General features: G+C 40.7%; 1 protein-coding gene across 1 annotated transcript in view; it reads right to left on the reverse strand.

Annotated features, from left to right (window-relative positions):
- Window positions 1-7,339, reverse strand: part of pou6f2 (POU class 6 homeobox 2) — a 28,954-nt gene extending 21,615 nt beyond the window's left edge. The window contains exon 1 of the mRNA XM_072378856.1: window positions 7,063-7,339. Within this exon, the coding sequence (XP_072234957.1) occupies window positions 7,063-7,323 (261 nt within the window). The 5' untranslated portion in view covers window positions 7,324-7,339. The remainder of the gene's footprint in view (window positions 1-7,062) is intronic.
- Between the last annotated feature and the right edge of the window lie 10,860 nt (window positions 7,340-18,199).

An 18,199-nucleotide genomic window follows, 5' to 3' on the forward strand; every position in this document is an offset into this window, starting at 1 on the left:
GAGAAGTGAAAGACAGATAGAACAACTGGGGCAGATAACACCCGGCAAAATACAATAACGCTGCATCTGGTGACAGTTGGACATTGTAATTGCTTAAGGCAGTAGAGGGAAGGGGGTGGCAGCGGGTGAGGATCTGGAGGTGGCTGAAGTGGCATGGCGGGTGCTAATGGAGTGATGTCATATGAAATTCCGGAATGACACCTTGTTAACTGAGGAGGTTTGGCTGATCAAATAAAACGCATTAACTCCAGGAAATGGATATCGCGGGCAGTCTCAGAAATGGCCACATCTAATGAGGTAAAATGCAAATGAGAGAGGGAAAGAGTCGTGAAAACGCTTAAACTAACTATAAAGGGATGATGGAGTATAGGACAGTGGCCGTCAATCTCTTCACTCATTACCTTCATATGAAATTAACAGCAGTTTTAATCATTACATAAAATCAGCTCCAGCCCATTTGTTGATAATTGTGAGGAACAGCGGTTCAGAGAGGGTTCTTAGTCATCAATCATTGCAGTACATTTCCTCTGGTTGGGGAACACAGCGAGTAAAAATATAAGTTATACTACAATCTTCGTACACTATTTCTCTTCCAGAGGAATGATCTATAATATTTAGCTCCTTCCAGATGTATTAAATTTCAAACTACTTGGTGATTAAGTATCTACAGGATAGTGCTGACCATTTCAGCTTGTGATGTGACATATTTGGTGCAGTTATTTCTGTAACGCACTGGTGCTGGGCTGGAAATCATGGCAGCAACCAGTATTACAGTTAATCTACCGTTTCCCAAGCTATGATCTTAAAGAGAACACCTGGCTCTGTTTTTAGTTGCTGTGAGAAAATGAGAAATAAAATAAGTGGAGTCTGGAGATCAGACTGTGGAAAAATATGAGGACTATCATTATGATCTATTAACAGAGGCTCTCCTCAGCCTTTGGATGACCATTACTTCAAATATTCAATATCTGATAAAAAATATATGTCTTATATCAGTCAGACAGATTACATTCCATTCCTTTTCATTCAGGAAGAAATGGAATCTCTTTTCACTGTGCGGTTGTTTGACATATAAATATAGGATTTGAATGACTTTAATATCCTCCTAATCAATGTCCAGTGATCTTTTGATGTCCTCAATTCAATATAGGAAGGGTCATCCATGCTGCAGCTTTATAAACACAATAAAGGTAAATGATTACTCTCCTCTGTGGTGTCCAAAAATACAGCTGGTAATGAAGAGAAATGGAGGAGTTTGAGGAGGAGGCCTGTCATGTGTCATTGGCCAACCCTAAGTCCCAAGATTAATCACGAGAGAGGGGCTCTGTGGCTAAGATGTGGTCACCCTTGATCGATAAATCTGCCACCCTCCCTCCTCTCCACTGCCTCACTGTCTCTCTCACTTTTTCTCCAAAAATACACACAGCTGCTGCACAAGCTAAATCAGCATAATTGGAGAGATGAATTGATGAAATGTACGGCTGTATTTGTATTGATTACTTTAGTTTGGACTTCAAAGGCTTCCCGGTTTGAGGAGTTGACTTAAGAAAAAACACTCCTCTTGCATTCTAGTTGAGTTTCACTGCAAAACCCATCAATTACATATTCACACTTATAATGAAAAAGGACATAAAATCAACTATCAGATAAAAAAAAATAAATGGAAAATGCTTCTCATAAAGTACAGAGCGAGAGAGTTTCAATTTTCAATTCACACAGTCCACAAAATAAGAAGCACATTTATCCTCAGCTAACCACAACTAAAAACAGTATGGAGAAGAGTTTCTGATAATATTCTGCAGGGACCACAAATGGGACTTCTGACTTGCTCTATGAGGAGGGTATAATGCAATAACATTGCATTAAAAGGGTCTTTTTACAGCGCGGCAGTGCAGCTGGCTGTATTCCTTGTGTGAGCCCGGTGCTCTGTTTGCGGTCACTAATGGGCATCAGAAATTACAGGCAATGGAATCGCGCCCCGCGGGGGGACTGGCCTCCTCAGCGGAGCGGAGCACTTAGATGGTGTCTGAGAGGCTGCTGGAGGAGAAAGGGGGGAACTCAATGTCACAGCCTTGCCTCATAATTAAAGAAACCCTATTCCTTATCCACTGTTAGGTGAGCCCTAGCTTGGTGCTCTATCTGAGGGCTCCCATGTGGGTGTCTAATGCGAGTTGCCCCCAGTGTGCATGTGGGCTGATCAGGGAGCTGTGCCTTTCTGCTGGGTGTCTGAGCTGGAAGCCCTCTGCCCATTTCCAAACTAACGGAACCAGGTTTAGAAAAAGTGAAGACCTTAAAAACTGAAGGAAATATCAGCTCTGTAATGACAGAAAGCCAAGCATAACAGGAAAAGCCACAAAGTAAGTACAAGGTGCAATATAAGTGCAATTCTAAAAGTGAAAGTGCTCTCGCAGTTTTTCAAATGATCCCTCTGAAATTTGATAAATGTAAGTTTCTTCTTATTTAGAAATTCAAGGCTCATCGTTGGTCCTTAAGTCTGTAGATTTTCTCCCTGCCTAATCCCTCATTTGAAGTAAATAAAAGTAGTAGAGCTGTCATGGTCAGGTTGTTTTCCTCATCTAGCTCCCATGCTTTATAATTATTCATATGAAATGTGGTGCTGTTGATGGGCAACAGTCTTATTTTCTGCTTCAGTCAACAGTGCACATTTGTATTTCTAAATTGTGGAGCGCTTGTTATGTAAGGCAATTTTCTGCCTTCTTAAGAGCTGGATCTCCCGTGCATTAATAAGAGGCCGGGCAGAGCTGCTGAAGAGCTGAGGTCCTGTTCATGCTCTGAACCACACAGCCACAGCAGCTATTTAAACACAGCTGCCACTGCACATATACATGTATATGTATGTGAAATTTCATTTAAAATTTGGCCTTTTAAAACAGGTGTTATCAAGGAATGTTGCTAGGGATGTGTGACTGCCTTACAGCTCAGACATACTGTATTCAACTTCTTTGCAACTTTTAAATTAATCTTCAGAACATAATAACACTACTTTAATAGCACCATAGCAATACTTTTGTGAATACTGGTCAATGTGACCCCAATATCTTTTTTCACCATTCACTTTAAGAATAGAATCAAGCAAAATCACAAAAAAAGAAGAGTTGCTAAATTTGCTAAAATTAGAAAAATGTAGCAATAAATTCCAGCATTTCTTCAAACCACATACTCTAGTGTTGAATTTCCAGGCATGAAACAGATAATGGACTCGTCCCTCTTAACTTAAGTGTTGCCATTTTCATTGGCAAGCCACAGCATGAGCCATTGCGTCTACATTCGAGCATGTCATTTTAATTTTGATTTAATATCCAACAGAAGGATGGCGGCCCACTTCTCTAATATGAAGGAACACGGAGCTGATCTGGAAAATCAATTAATCGATGTGCAGGGCTCATTTACTGCACATGTTAATGTAATGGGAGGAACACCCACTGCCCATAAAAAAGAGACATTTAGAGAAAATTGGACAGTGGTGATTCTAACAGCGGTTGACATAAGTAAAGGTGCACTGCAGCGGAAAACGGTGACATGAGTGTTTGAAGGGGCCTCAGCTGGAGACAAAAGCAACAGAGATGGGACCGAGATTTGAGGAGGACAGTGGAGGAGGGGAAGAGGAGGAACAGGAAGATGGCAAGGAGGTGAGGAAAGATGGAGAGTGCAGACAGTCAGGCCTCTGAAAGGCCGTTGTGGTTGGCAGCAGCTGACCTTGGTGACTATGGGTTTTCACCAGAGGCTTCTAATGAAGGCTGATTGCCGGGGAACAGTGAGGGAGCCACGGGAAAGAGAAGAGAGTGAGGAGGGGGGAGTGAGAAGAGAGCAGGGAGAGAGAAAAGGATTGAGGAGAGACTCGGGTAATTGCAGCACTTGTGGGTTGAGGCCCTGCGGTACTGTGATGTCGGGGTGCAGTAAGGAAGAAGAGAGATGTCTTTGGACGCTTTGGTGGTAAATTGTGGAGCACGGGGATAGGAGGCAGGCCCCTAGGCTGTAATTACCCCTATGAGTGTGCGGATGGAGAGTGGACAGGCCCAGTGTGGGGCTCTGACAGCGATCAAGGAGACGACTGTGAAGAGCAGAGAGACAGACGGCAGGAGTCTGACAGACGAGGCAGACAGAACACCTCCACCTCTCCCAAGCCCCCAAAAACCAACCAGCCAGAGACTGGACCAAGGTCAGTGGCTATTAGAGAACACACAACATGCTGGTTACAAGACAGCCATGACCATAACAGCAGAGTTGTAGACGATGCAGTTTCTGGATAGAGAAATACATAATGTAGATGAAAAAAGGGCAATAAAAAGCAACTAATTACATCAAAGGAAGAGAGAGGGATGCTGGGGTTCCACTGGATGGTGCAGAGGGTCAGAAGGGTCTGGGCATACACACTGCAATAAGAGATTTGATAGGCTGGCCTAAGCTTCCCACTGCCACGGATCAGTATGTACTGCCTCTCCTCTCCCTTCCTGGGCTGATGTAACTCACTGGAGTGGCAAATTACACCAGACCTACAGCTGTAGCCCGACATTATGATTAATTTGATCAGTAATTTCTCCTGTTTTTCATTTTAATCGCCGCGACCATTCTGCTGTGGCAGGTCTTTCAGATCTAATTAAGATCAATTCCGGTGTAACAGACTTGGCGCGCCTCTACCCCGTCAAATCCCTGAGCTCTCCGGGCGTGGAGAAAACCTGCAGCTCTAATCAATCAACTTCCAGCAAAATCCAGCGGGCTCCCACAATCAGCCCATTAACGCACTTAAGCAAATTTCATAATCCCCCCCTGTCTACTTGTCATCACTTTGGTGGCTATTTCAGGCTGCATCCAATAGTACTCTGTTGACTGTAGGAGTTGTAGAAAGGTAAATTTTCTCTTAATTTAAGCAAATTAGCTGCAGTAATGTATGAGTAAACCATTGACTCAAGGGGACCAGATCTGTTGTGGTAAGATTTGCACTCTAATAGGAATATTAATGAGCAAGTTAATGAATTTTGTCACACAAATTAAAAACAGCAAAAGCACAAGGGATGTAATGAACGCTCAGGATTTCCTCAGTATGAGTTTACAAAGACTATCACACACCTCCCATGAGAAGGGAATTACAATGAGACATTAATTGGAACATAATGAGTGTTTGTCTCTCTGCAGCTCTGTGCTGTATTTTCGGCAAATAGTTGAATGGCTGAGTGATTTTACTTGTCTGGATAATGACAGCAGGAAATGGGGGTGTTATCTGTGCAATACTCATTGTATTATGGTAATTATGACTCCTCTTTACTGCACAGACCAGTTCCTCTGGGTAAAACATGGACATGTCAGAAATGTCCTCCTGTGTCTTTAATTAGAACATACAAAAGCCTGATCAACAATTTAATTTGGTTTATAACCAAGTTTCAGCTGAGGAATTTTCTTTGAATTTCAAAACTTGTCCCATGAATCCCATGAATCAACCAATGAGGAGCACAGCGGTTCTGAGACTGAAAATGCAATCACTGACCTAAACACTGGAGTGAGGTGGAGCTGCTGTTTAAATCCTATTGTAGCCTTAAGAGGGTGCTGAGGCTGCGACCTGTCCTTGAGTGAGCCCCTCGCTGGGTGACACACTCCCAGCAATGACCCAGAGAAACTAAGCCTTTTACGGCCATTCTGCGTCTCCTGCACACACACTTACACAAACATGCACACACACTCCATAATCCTATTTGATGAGGCAATATCTTAATGACACCTGATGTAGCCTCTTTGTCCCCCTAAAGTAAGGTCTGTCCTCAGTCATCATAATCACCCATGCTGCTTCTTTTAGAAGGAGACCATCTATCTGAAGAAAATGGTCTCAGTCTTATTGATGCAGTGAGCTTGTTCTAAAATAGCAGCTGTTGTTGGCTGTAAGATGAAGCTGCTAATAGTTATTTAAAAAACTTAATCTAGAGGTGGTTTAAACCAAATCTGTTACTTCAAGTCTTTGAGCAAAGCCTGACACAAGCTATAAGTGTAAATCTGTATTTTGGTCAGAAGCTTTCGTATCCACAGTTGCACTAAACACCTTATTTAGTGTTTTTAGGTGACTATGGATACAACAGCTACAAGGATGTAGCGGCTAGTCTTTGGAGCCCATTAAATCCAGAAGCTGTTTTTCCTGCTGAGTCTCACTAGGCCGTGACAGGGCCAGAGAGGGCTGCAAGGGGAAACAAATAGCCCAACTCATCCTGGCCATAAAGAAGCTTGCACCACAACCCAATAAGGGTCTGACGCTGATGAATGTGACCAGGGACAGAAAAGCGACCCTGGCCAGTTTCCACCAGAAATGAAACCACAGGGATATAAAATAGGTTATTATCATCACACAGTGACAGGCAGATGGACAGAAGGGCAGAGATGGATGGACAGACAAAATTACTAAAAAGGAGGTTGAGCAGGAAGAGCAGCAAAGATTAAGGGACTGATTATGCTTGGAAAGCCTAAGGATAGATAACCTCAAAAACAGCAGCAGGAACATGTGAATCATGAGTCTTTCCTGGTTGCGAGGTTCAGGGATTCAAGGATTCAACGACCAAATGCATATTCTAACAGCTCCTCACGGATAGAGGAGGTGCCAGCCTCAGGTCAAACACACTTGATAAAAATAAAGTAGCAAAGAATCATGCGACTTGTGTACTGCTTGAGCAATGCACCCGACTGAATCATAATGTCAACAAAGACACATTCAGTTGCTCATTTCAGTTTTTCAGGTATTATTCTGTTTAATTACATAGCAAGTTATTGCTTGTAAAATCTAAATAGCCAGCAGGGTTCTTTGTGGTTCTTGTAATGATAATCATATAATATATATAAAAAGAATTACATGGTAAGTAACTAACTACCTACATTGACTGTAGATAGTTAGTTACCTTGAGAGCTTTACACGTGTGTATAGTGATGGCACAGTGATGGCAGCATCTACTGAATATGCAAAAAAACCTACATAGTTGGAAAAAACTAATCTATCTTTCCAATGCGACCAATCTATATCAAATATATTCACATATACCCACAACAGATCTGTGTTTGTGGACTCACCGGCAGAGGCATGGGTGGAGTGACAGGAGAGGGAAGGCTGCGAACCGGCGACTGATTGGGTCGGTGGGGCGGGGACTGCTGAGGATGACCGGAGGTGGAGGAGCATGTGGAACCTGGAGACGGGACAGAGGTCTGCTGCTGGCCAGGTGGGGTCATGTGATGCTGGGAAGGCAGCTGGTTCAGGGCATGCGAGTGGGTCTGTTGGTGATGGTGTTGTTGCTGCTGCTGCTGTTGTTGTTGTTGCTGGTGGTGCTGCTGCATCTGTTGGAGCTGCTGCAGGTGCTGTAGCTGGGAGTTCAGTGATGAGGTAGCTGTTGGTAAAAGGACAGTTGCTTGATTTTTTTTTGTGCTTGCAATCTTAAGTGTCACACATACAGCACAGCAAACACAAATGAGCTTTGACTGACAACCTGAAACAACTGTTTTAGCACATAAGAAAAAGAAGCCCTCATTATTTGGAGAATTTTCTAACACCTCAGACAGAAATACATGCACACATGGAGGTGTGGGAGGCACAGGTGAATAGTGAGAGACACATGTAAATTGCATGGAGCCACAACAAGGTCCTTCAGGGTTTTTAAGCTGCATGATAGTCAGTGAATTTAATTTAGCAAGTTGGAGAACAACGCTATCAAGCCTGACTGATATAACTGCTCTCTCTGGAGCCAGAAGTTCTCATTGTCACTCTGAAAAACACAGAATATTTGGTTTAATGGCTTAAAATCTCATAAGAAAGAGACATCCATCATCTCAGGGGGAGTTCAGAAATAAACCCATTAACTAATTATATCCAATAATGGTATGGCATTAGAAATCCCTTTCTACATTTAAATGCTTTTGAATTTTCATGCAGTTTCAAAAAAGGAAATTAACACTCTGGCTGCAGCAACACCATCCATTAAAATACCTCAGAAGACAGAATGTACATTTATAACATATATATAATAACATAACATGACTGAGACAATGTTCTTCAACCACATGGTCAATTTAAATAGCAGTTCCTCAAAAAAACATCTGAGTGTAGGTGAGGTTTAACAAATAAGAAAATCCAGAGACTAAAAATTTCAAAGAGAACATGTTTCTACAAAAGACTTTCATAATGGACTTCACTGGGCCATATGTTGAAATGTCCTTGGGCAAGACACTGAACCCTATTTTGCCTTTGCGATGCGTCAATTGATGTGTGAATGTGTGTGATAAAAGCAATGCGTTGCCTCAAACATTGGAAAGACTGTGCTTATGACCATGTGTGTGAATGTGTGGCTGTGGCTTGTAGTGTAAATGCGCTTTGAGTGGTCAACTAGACAATTTCAATTACAGAAAATCTAATGAATTATGTGGAGCTGAAAGAAGAGTACAGTAATGTGAAAAGGAAAGTACACCCTCTTGCTGTTTTAGAGTTTAACATGTCAGGACATATTAAAAAAATAATTTGTCCTTACCAGGTCTTAAATTAGAAAAATATAACTTCAGATGAAAATCAAAACATGACATTTTGCAGTGTTATTATTTAACAAGGACCAAGCCAATATGAAGTGTGTGAAAAACCAAGTACATCCAACAGTTCTATAGCTTGTGTATCCACCTTTAGCACCAAGACTTGAGATAACAGTTTTCTGTTTCATCATTCTCTCACATTATTGAAGAGAAATTTTGGACCACTCTTCATTACAAGGCTGCTTCAGTTAATTGAGGTTTGTGGGCATGCTAAGGTCCCACACAGAATTTTATTCGGGTTGAGGTCTTTGGGCCATTGTGACACCTTGATTAAGCCCAAATCATCAGCCTTCCATCACTGCGTTTGAAAATTACAATGAGGCGTGTGTGCTGATTGATCTTCTCCAAACGTGCTGCTGTGCATTATGACCAAACATCTCCACTTTGGTCTTGTCTGTCCGAAGGACATTGTTCCAGATGTTTTCTATAGATGCAACTTTGCAATTCTAATTTGTGCTGCCATGTCCTTTTTAATAAAAGGAGAGGCTTTCTTCTGCAACCCTTCCAAACAAACCATACGTGTTCAGTCTTTTTCTACTTGTACTGTCATGAACTTTAACATTTAACATGCTAACTGAGGCCTGTAGAGTCTGAGATGTAGCTCTTGGCTTGTTGTAGATTCTCTGAGCATTGAAACTAATTATACAGAAAACAACAGAGAAAATACTTTTACTCCTTACCTAATTTAACTAAACAAATATCATCATTGGTGACATCATCACATCTCTACCAGCATTTAAATTCTCCAATTACAAGTGTATAATCATACTGAAATGCATACTGAATAAAGTGCTACAAGTACTATATTTTTGTTAAAAAACAATTCACTTCAACCAAGTATCTACAGTGTTAGGAGTGGTAAAGGATCATAACCTGTCTTCACATTCATAGTTGCTATTATTATGATTTTAAAAGCAAAGGACTAAAGAACAAACACTAGTTCTAAAGAGTGCTTGTGAACACCTATTGATAATGCAGCCCAGCAATTGTGAACACGGCGTAGACAAGCTTGTATACACACTAAATCAATGCACTTAAATTATTTAAGTATGCTTGTCTCATAAAAGATTAATAAAACATCAGGGTAGACAAGTCTTTGATTAGTAGGGTCACTACGACTCCAGGACAGGCATGGATGAACATTTGATGAAGATCAGATCATCCTCCTCTTTCCTCACTCTGCAGAAGCTCAGCCAAAGGAAGTTGGCATCTCGTGGCCAGTAAACAGTACACTTTTATATTTCTTCTACCTTTTGACACATTGACACCTCTCTCACACCCCCACCATGAATTATATATCATCTGTGCAAACGGCAAGAGTCCAATTCTCACTTGAAATGTTGGGGCAAGTTGTCTTGGAAGCGTTGAGCCCCTGACAGGACTGGCTCTTTTCCTTTACAACTTCACAACGACAAAGTGTTGAGCCCTAGTTAAAGATGGAATAAAAGGGAACAAAGACGGAGAAAACAAAAGGGGGGTAAAATGAGATTTCTGTCAAAGAATTATCGAAACCAGACGAAGATCAAAGACGATTGAAGAATTTCCTCCAGCACCAACCATTACGCCGAGGAACAAGAAGCACAACAAAAGAATATGAGGCAAAAGAAAACAAATACAGAGGGAATATGGAAGAAGCCCCATGTGGCCTTATTATAAGGGCTACACTGCAGGTAACTATATTCTTTAACAGCAGTGCTTTATAAATTCTGTCATCTTGTTAAGATTGTCAGGACCACTGACCCTCCACTCCCATCTAACTGGGCAACTGGCATTCTGAAGCTCATTCTTTCAACCACAGCTGTCTGATTGCTTTGGTTGAGCACATAATCCAAACGGCTTGTCTCAGCTAATTGTTTGTGCTCCTTCCTCCGGCAGACACAGGGCCAAGGATGAGAGTGGGAGCTTCATTTATGATGGAGAGAGGGCAAGAGGGTGCCTGGTTCCTATAGTGCTCATTATATCTCCCCCTGTCTCTTTGTTGCGTTTCATATTCACTAGTCCTTGTCTACTAAGAAGCAAGCGATGCTCCCACTTAGTCATCGCGACTTAGGGGTGGAAGAGCAAGGGACTCTTTTTCACTGTTGTCACAACTTGCCGATGTTAATGTTTATAATGAGGAATGAGCCAGATCGTGCTGCTAAATGATCAGTTACAAGCTGAATTGTGGCATTTTGTGCTCAGTTTAAACATTTAACAACAATCACAAAGGACTCGGAAACACCAGCACAGAGCAGTCTAAGGCCTCCAACCTTTGTGCTTTGAGAAACTGTCTGCCATCCAGCCCTCTCTGTTCTTTGTCTTTGTTTTTGCTTTGGTGACACAGAAGAAATCAACTGTTATCTTTGACTGTCCCGGCACAGGATCCTGAGGTGCTAGAGGACGAACCAAGACTGATTGTCAGAGGTCGAAAGGCTAGGTCAAATCCAGCTTGTTCGTCAGACAAAACGCTATTTTTGTTTCGTGTGTGGTTGAGGACTAGGGTAGGGGGGCCAGCATCCTCTCTCATTACCAGCGCTATCTCAGAAGTCCCTGGCTACCCCTACATTACAGCACGTTTCTCTCCGGGGTTGATTTAAACTCGACTTCTTGTTTTCCGTATAGTGCACAACACCTGCGTTTACAACAAATCCCTGAGTTAAACAACCCCTGGCAAACAGGATGGAATCAACACTCTTAGTGGATGTTCAGCTATTTTATTTTCTAAAAAGATAAATAGAACACAAATGTGACACAAAACAATTTGTTTTTATAGGTGAACATTCTGGCTTTGTAAAAAACATCTAAAGGAACTTAGTTCAATTTGTTGTCATTTTTTGCATTTTTTTCTTACATGAGGTATATGAAAAATTCATGGAATCACCTTGTAATTTATATTTCTAAAACAAATGCCTGCACAGGTCCAAATATAAAAATGCAGCCTGCAGTTAAAAGAGAGTGCTTGCAGAGCTGAATGAGCTGTTGCACCTCCTCACTGAAAGGAAGCATGGCCCCAAAATTCCTTTCTTTCTCCCTTTAAGTAGAAACAACGGGAAGGATGATCAAATTCCTTCAAGAAGGTAATCTAACTCGGAATGTGGCAAAATGGAATTTGAGGCAAGTACAAACAAAATGAGAAGGTTATAAAAGGGAAACATACAGGCTGACCAAGCAATACATCAAAGCATCAGGAAAGAAAACTCAGAGCAATATGCCTGAAAATAGAAAATGAACAACTAAAGAAATGGAAAACAAATGGGCAGATACAGGAGTCAGCGTTTGTGACCAAACTGTAAAAAACTGGCAGAGGGAAGCAGGATTCCCATCCAGAAAAGTCAAACGTAAACTATCACTAACAAATGACAGAAAAAAAGTGGGCTAAAGAGAAGTGGATGGACTGTGGATGTTCAGATGAAAGTGATAGTCAGTGATGAATTACCAATCTGCATCGGAAAAGGAGATGATGCTGGAACTTCAGTTTGGTGCAGGTCCAATGAAAAATACAAAGATGACTGAAGAAAACAAGCAAATTTCCACAATCATTGGTGATATGTTGGTAATGTCAGGTGAACGGCCAGGGGAGATGGCAGTTATTACCTCTAGAGTAAATGCAGAGGACACAGAAAATTTGGATACTTTTCTCATTTCAGCAACCAAAAAGAGGTCGAGTGATGATGAGGTATATCAACTCAATGACATGACCAATATTCAGTCTCAATCCAAATGAAACTGTAGTGTGGATATTGAAAAAAAAAAGGTTCATTGCAAGGCTGCAAAGCTGATCCATGAACTGCTGTACAAGAAAGTTGGGATCAGATTCATGTAGATTATTGTTTGTCAAAAGTGAGGACCTCAAAGAATTCAAGCTGTCATACAAGCCAGAAAAAGAGCAACAAAGTGCTAACTGTGATTTATTTTATTCATGATTCCATTTTTTTCCTGACAACTGATTTTATATATAAAATACAGAAAAATAAACAAAAATTAAGGAAATTTTTACAAATCCAAAATGTTTATGCATTAAATAAATCTGCTCTGTGTTGTATCCTTTTAAAATCTCACTTGCATCTTAGAAATTGCACATTTTAATCATGTTGAAATAAGAAAACAGCTTTTAATGCATTGGTTTTTTTTTTTTTTTTAAACGAAGAACTAGGTGCTCATCTGCCTTAGATGAGGCTCAGTCAAAGCTGGCTTGAAGCGTGACAGTGGTGTCACAGTAATCAAACCTACACAAAAGGACTTTGACTGGCTTTCATTCCATCGAAATACATGCGCTCCATGTTCTATAAAGTATGGTCAAAGGAAGACGGAGATGATCATCTCATGTCAAAGGAATTTAAGACATCTGGGCATCAGAAATAAAAGCCTGGTTCAAAGACCTTGAAAAGAATGTTCTTGCGAATGAATAAAATCTTGAGATTGGCATATTATGTGTATGTACGCATTGACACAGCTTTTCTTTTGATTCTGCAGTAATTCCTATACCTGCTGTGCCTGTGCATCGTATGTATCACCTCTTTTCAGAGCAAAAGAATAATTCAACCACAAGCAGAAAAAATGTTCATCTAATTTCTGCTGCAGTGTTTATAAGTCTTTAGTATCATTTAGAAAATGAATTATGCAAATTAAAAGCCAATCAGACACTGCAGATGAACCAGTGAGGATGATCCAGTGTGACATTGCATTTTTAGGATCTGCTAAGGTATAGACACAGTTGTCATTCTCTAATGAGAGAAGTGAGAGGGGACAAACATGCTCCCCATTACTGCTCTGCCTCACGTTCCACTGTGGAGTCCATAAAGCAGTGTCTCAATTGCCTTTTCAGTGAGTCACACTGATAATTACTCCACTAGAGCTAAGGAGATTTAGACTCTATGAGATCTGGTAATTATGAAGGTGGTCAGAGGAAGGTCATTTTTTACTCTGTGGATTAGATCGGAGCACTTGCACACTGATGAGGGAGATAACATCACTGACTCTGCCCTCGCTTCCTTTGTTCACTGCTAACTTTTATCACTATGGGTCATTGAAAACACTTGCAACATTTTTTTAGCAGCTTATCACTCAATTGGTTCATCACAAGTGAGAATTTGAAAGCAAAATGAAAAAAAAAAAGTACTGTACTGAGTAATCTGTAACAGTGTCTCAAATTTTGTAAGCTTGTTCAAATGTATCCTGTGATGTTACTGCAGTTGTCCGATAAATGTAAGAAAAATAAACATTTCCCTCTTGAATATAGAGGAGGAAAACAAAGCTTCTTACAAAGTATCTTGTAAGCTTTTAATTGTCCTTGTTATGTACCACCACCACTCGTCATTGAAAATGAATTACTTGATTGTCCTTTGTGTTTTGAAACAGGAAGAAAAGTTATGTTGGATTTGGATGTTGGATTTTCAGGCAAACCGCAGCAAAAACAAACACTTATTCTTTCTCGTATGTTTTCTGTTTACAACCTGAAACACTTTTTGTGTTACATTCCTTTTATTAGCAAATCTGTATGGCTGGTAATCACGTTAAAGGAATGAAGAATAGATTCCTGCCTTAGCAATGTCTGAAATGAATATGGGGAAAATTAAATGTTAAAGGATGGTGAACCACTGAACAAAAACATTACTCAGCAGGCAATATCAGTCTTTCTGCAGGAGGAACTGAGTGACAAAAAAAATACAAACACACATATGTGTGTGTGTGTGTGTATTTTTTAGCAGCTAAGATTCGAGCTAAGTCACAACCACATGATTTTAGAGAGTAAACCGCATCGCTTGTAGGGATCCAGATATAATGCTTTCACTTTGTGATGCAAGGCAATATCAAGCAGTGTTGTAGAACTCTCACTGTTTGGGAAGCATTCCAAAGAATGAAATCCTCTCCATGGAGTTGTTACACATACAAGAAAATCCCCGTGTACTCAATAATGTTGCCCTTTTGGTGCTGCTTACGCTTTGTCATTGATTTCCAAAGTGTGGTCCAGGAACCTGTGGGGGCTGCCCACAAAGTTCCGGGGGGTCCCAAGCAAACCGAGTTTTAGTTTATTTTTGCTATGTTTTTTTAGTGTAAATGTGTTAGAACATTTTTATTTCTTTTTAAAGTGACCCAGGTGTCTTAAAAAAAGCTTCAGACGGCACCAATTGATTTACATTGGTCTCTTTTAGGCAAAACTGCATTAAATGACAAACTAGAAGCACATTTTTTTTAGAAGTGTCATAAATAAGTAAAAGCCCTTACAAGAAAACTCAAGTTTCAGTATAGAAGATCTGCAGTTTTGTGGAACCCAGTGAGGTGTTGGATCCCGCCTCTTCTTTAGAAAAAGGAGCCTGTCTGCCTGGGAGGACAGACTGGGTTATTACAGTATGTTCATGGTCCCATCATGTGTCGTGAGTCCAAAGCGGAGGCCGCGAGTAAAAGCCTCATGCAAAATTTATGTTCATGCGGCTGTTTCAGTGGGTGGAAAAATCAATATTGCGGGCCTGATGCACAGAGATGACTGAGTGCTCTCTGACTGACAGTAAAAGCTGAGAGAGATTGAGGGGCTACATTTACTGTGCTAGAAATGGAGTGGAGTAGAGTTGCTCTAATAGTCTAGTTCACCTTAAATTTGAAATTCATTGAGGATTATTTTGGTAGTGACTTGGATGTTGAGGAGTTGAAGAATTACACCATTAGATAAAAAGGGAGCAAAAGAGCACTAAGCAACTTGTTTTCAAATCGTCTAAAACACATCTTGCACTGTGACTTCTGAGCAGCAACAGTATTGTATATTATGAGGTTATTAAGCCTTCCCTTCCTTCCCCTCTTACATAGATATAAAATGATTGTAGAATAATCAAAAGACAATGTGGGTATGAGGGGGACATCATAGGGCTTTTGTTCTACGCTGCTTCGCTTACATATGCTTTTGATAACGTGCCACATACCCACAGTGCATTTGGGGAGGAATGTGAGAAGAGAGCCAAAGAAAGTGAGAAGAAGAAATTCAGTGGGATGAAATAACCCCAAACAATGGGATTTGCTTTCCATTCTTCTGCCTCCATCTTCTGTCTTTAATTATTCCCTTTGGTTGTCTGAGGGAGCGTGTAAGCACTTTCACACAGCACAACATGCCCAGCAGCACAACACTGTCTGCCTTAGTGATGTGGAGACTTCTGAGTGACACTGAGCCTCTTGTGATTATTAATGCTGTTTAATACAACACAGAGAAGACACTATGACTGAGGGAAAAAACAGATTTCAAAATGCATGCATTCAAATGTGCATGCAATACGAATGGAATTATGTTCTACATGAGCACTAAACTGAAGATAGATTTTCTCCCTGCTACATCAACAATGTCACCATGAAATGAGAGCTAATATTTTGTAGATGCAACAAAGAAAATGTGTGTATGAACACTAAGTCTGCAGTGTTTTGTACACAGTGTTTAATGGACCCTCAGCTGATCCTGGTGGGATCCTTTGTGCTGGTTTAGTAGTTTCTTCCTGAATCGCATATGAGATATTTGAGAGCCCAGAACGATGTATGATGAATGAAGTAGCATGCTACTTATACGCTTATCGTACGCACTGACTAGCAACAGGTTCAGCAAAGGGCAGCAGCAGTAAATGAAATTCCGCACCAGGACAATATATCATCAAGAGAAATGTATGCACCCGAAACTTACAAGCCTTCTTCAGATGCGGACAAGGTGCCTGATGGGGTTGGGGGAGGGGTGACGCGGAGAGGATAGAAAGAAAAAAAGGGGGAGAGTGGGAGATTTTTAATTTTTTTTTTTTTTTGCTGGATGGGTGAGGACCAAGCACAGGAGAGCAGTAGATTTTGTTGAATCAGTCCTATTTTCATACTGGCTGGTCTGTGTCTTTTAACCATTTCACCGCAGCTGGAAAATGAAAGTACCAGGGCTAATTTCACAGTGAGAGCTCACTGAACAAAACCCCCCACGGTCTGTGGAAAAAGGTGCTAAGTCTACTTTGTCATCGTGAATTACGGCGGTGTAATTCAGGAAACAGGGTTGTGTGTGTGAGAGAGGAGGAGAAAATATGTTCAGAGAAAAGCAAGAAAAGCTTTTTTCCCTCCAAGTAAGGATTTCTTCTGATCTGTAAGTAACAGATATCCCTCTCCAAACATGCTGTCCTGTACTGATGCTACAGGATCCATCTGTGATCTGTCTGCAGTTAGTTCAGAAATAGCACCCATGGGACTTGCACACTCCTTAGGCCTCCTGCGGGACCTTTTAGGCTGCAGTGATACTGATAAAAGCCCCAACAAATCTGGCCCCCAGAAACCTATGCCATTAATTAAGGTAATTAGGCGCTGGTCAGCAATTAGTAACCACAGAGAGCTTTTAGAAGTGGCTTCAACGTCCCCACTGGTGAGGGGTTCGGTTCCATACCATCTGCTGACAAATGTTACCACAGACTCTTTGGTTTCACACACATGGAACTGGAGAGTCATCTTTTAAAATGACCTCTGCTTCCAAAACTCCCACAGGTTTAGCATACAGCATCCAGGCCTTTGTTCTTTTAGTTTCTTTGGTTAATTTTTTCTTTCAAATATAAAAGTGCAAACTCTATGAAAATCCATACATGTTGTACATTGCCGGAGTCGAAATAAGAAACGTTCAGTGCACCAGGTATCGAACAAAATTAAAACATCTTGGCTGTGTAAGAAGTATTGATTAGAGTGTAATGCTACATTGATTTGCTTGTATTTTTAAGTCCATTATAGATCCATATTGACCATATGTTGGTTAACATTATAATGTTTGATACAGTTATTTAGAAAATCAGTTATATGAAATCCTGCTGAACTAGTAGTGCTTACAGTATAATAAACCTTGAGTTCTCCAAGTTAAAACAAGGAACTGTTCAATAAAAGTGAGAAATAAATCACATACAATATTCATAAACAAATGTGGCATTTATACGACTATAAAAAAACAGCAGCTTGAGTGATTCATCCTGTAGGAAACATGAGATATAAGGTGCTCTTAGCAGAACAGGCTATTAAAACAGGCTGAATACACACGTTTAACCTCAGACGACAGATCATGCAATAACTCACATTAGCGGGGAAAAGGAAATAAAGGATGCAGCTGTGCGGCTTTACACAATTCCACATTTGAAGCAATCTGTGATAAGACCATTTTCATTCCAGTTCAGTCCCATAAAATTACCATTAACATTACAACTCATGCAGAACACAGATAAATGTAAAATGTCACCCAGTTCTGTCAGGCAAGAATTCCAGTTCCACAAGATTACCATCTCTGTGTGCTCTCTCCCACTGCACCTTGTCTAATATTACATTTACAACATTTCATAAGTTCATTTTCCCCTCACTGACCATGTAAATCACAAATCAATTTTCATTTAAAATGCTTGACTACAGATTGTTGCTGAAAGCTTCTGAATTGCACCGCAGCAGACCTTTAGCAAATCTTTCGGAAACAGTATGGCTGGAAAAAGGAGGCAAAAAGTGAGGTGTAATTTCGACAAAACAGCCAGAGGGTCAAACGGTCAAGGCATTTACTGGAAGTGCTTTACAAGCCCTGAAATATCATGGAAACAAAACACTGGTATGTGTTGTAATTCATACAGCATTCGGTATTCCTCATTTGCTGAACCCTGGTCACTGACTGGTCAATTCATCAATAAAGTGAAAC

The sequence above is a fragment of the Leuresthes tenuis genome, unplaced genomic scaffold (genome assembly GCF_036924035.1).
Source record: "Leuresthes tenuis unplaced genomic scaffold, fLeuTen1.0.hap1 SCAF_24, whole genome shotgun sequence".
Classification (NCBI taxonomy): Eukaryota; Metazoa; Chordata; class Actinopteri; order Atheriniformes; family Atherinopsidae; genus Leuresthes; species Leuresthes tenuis.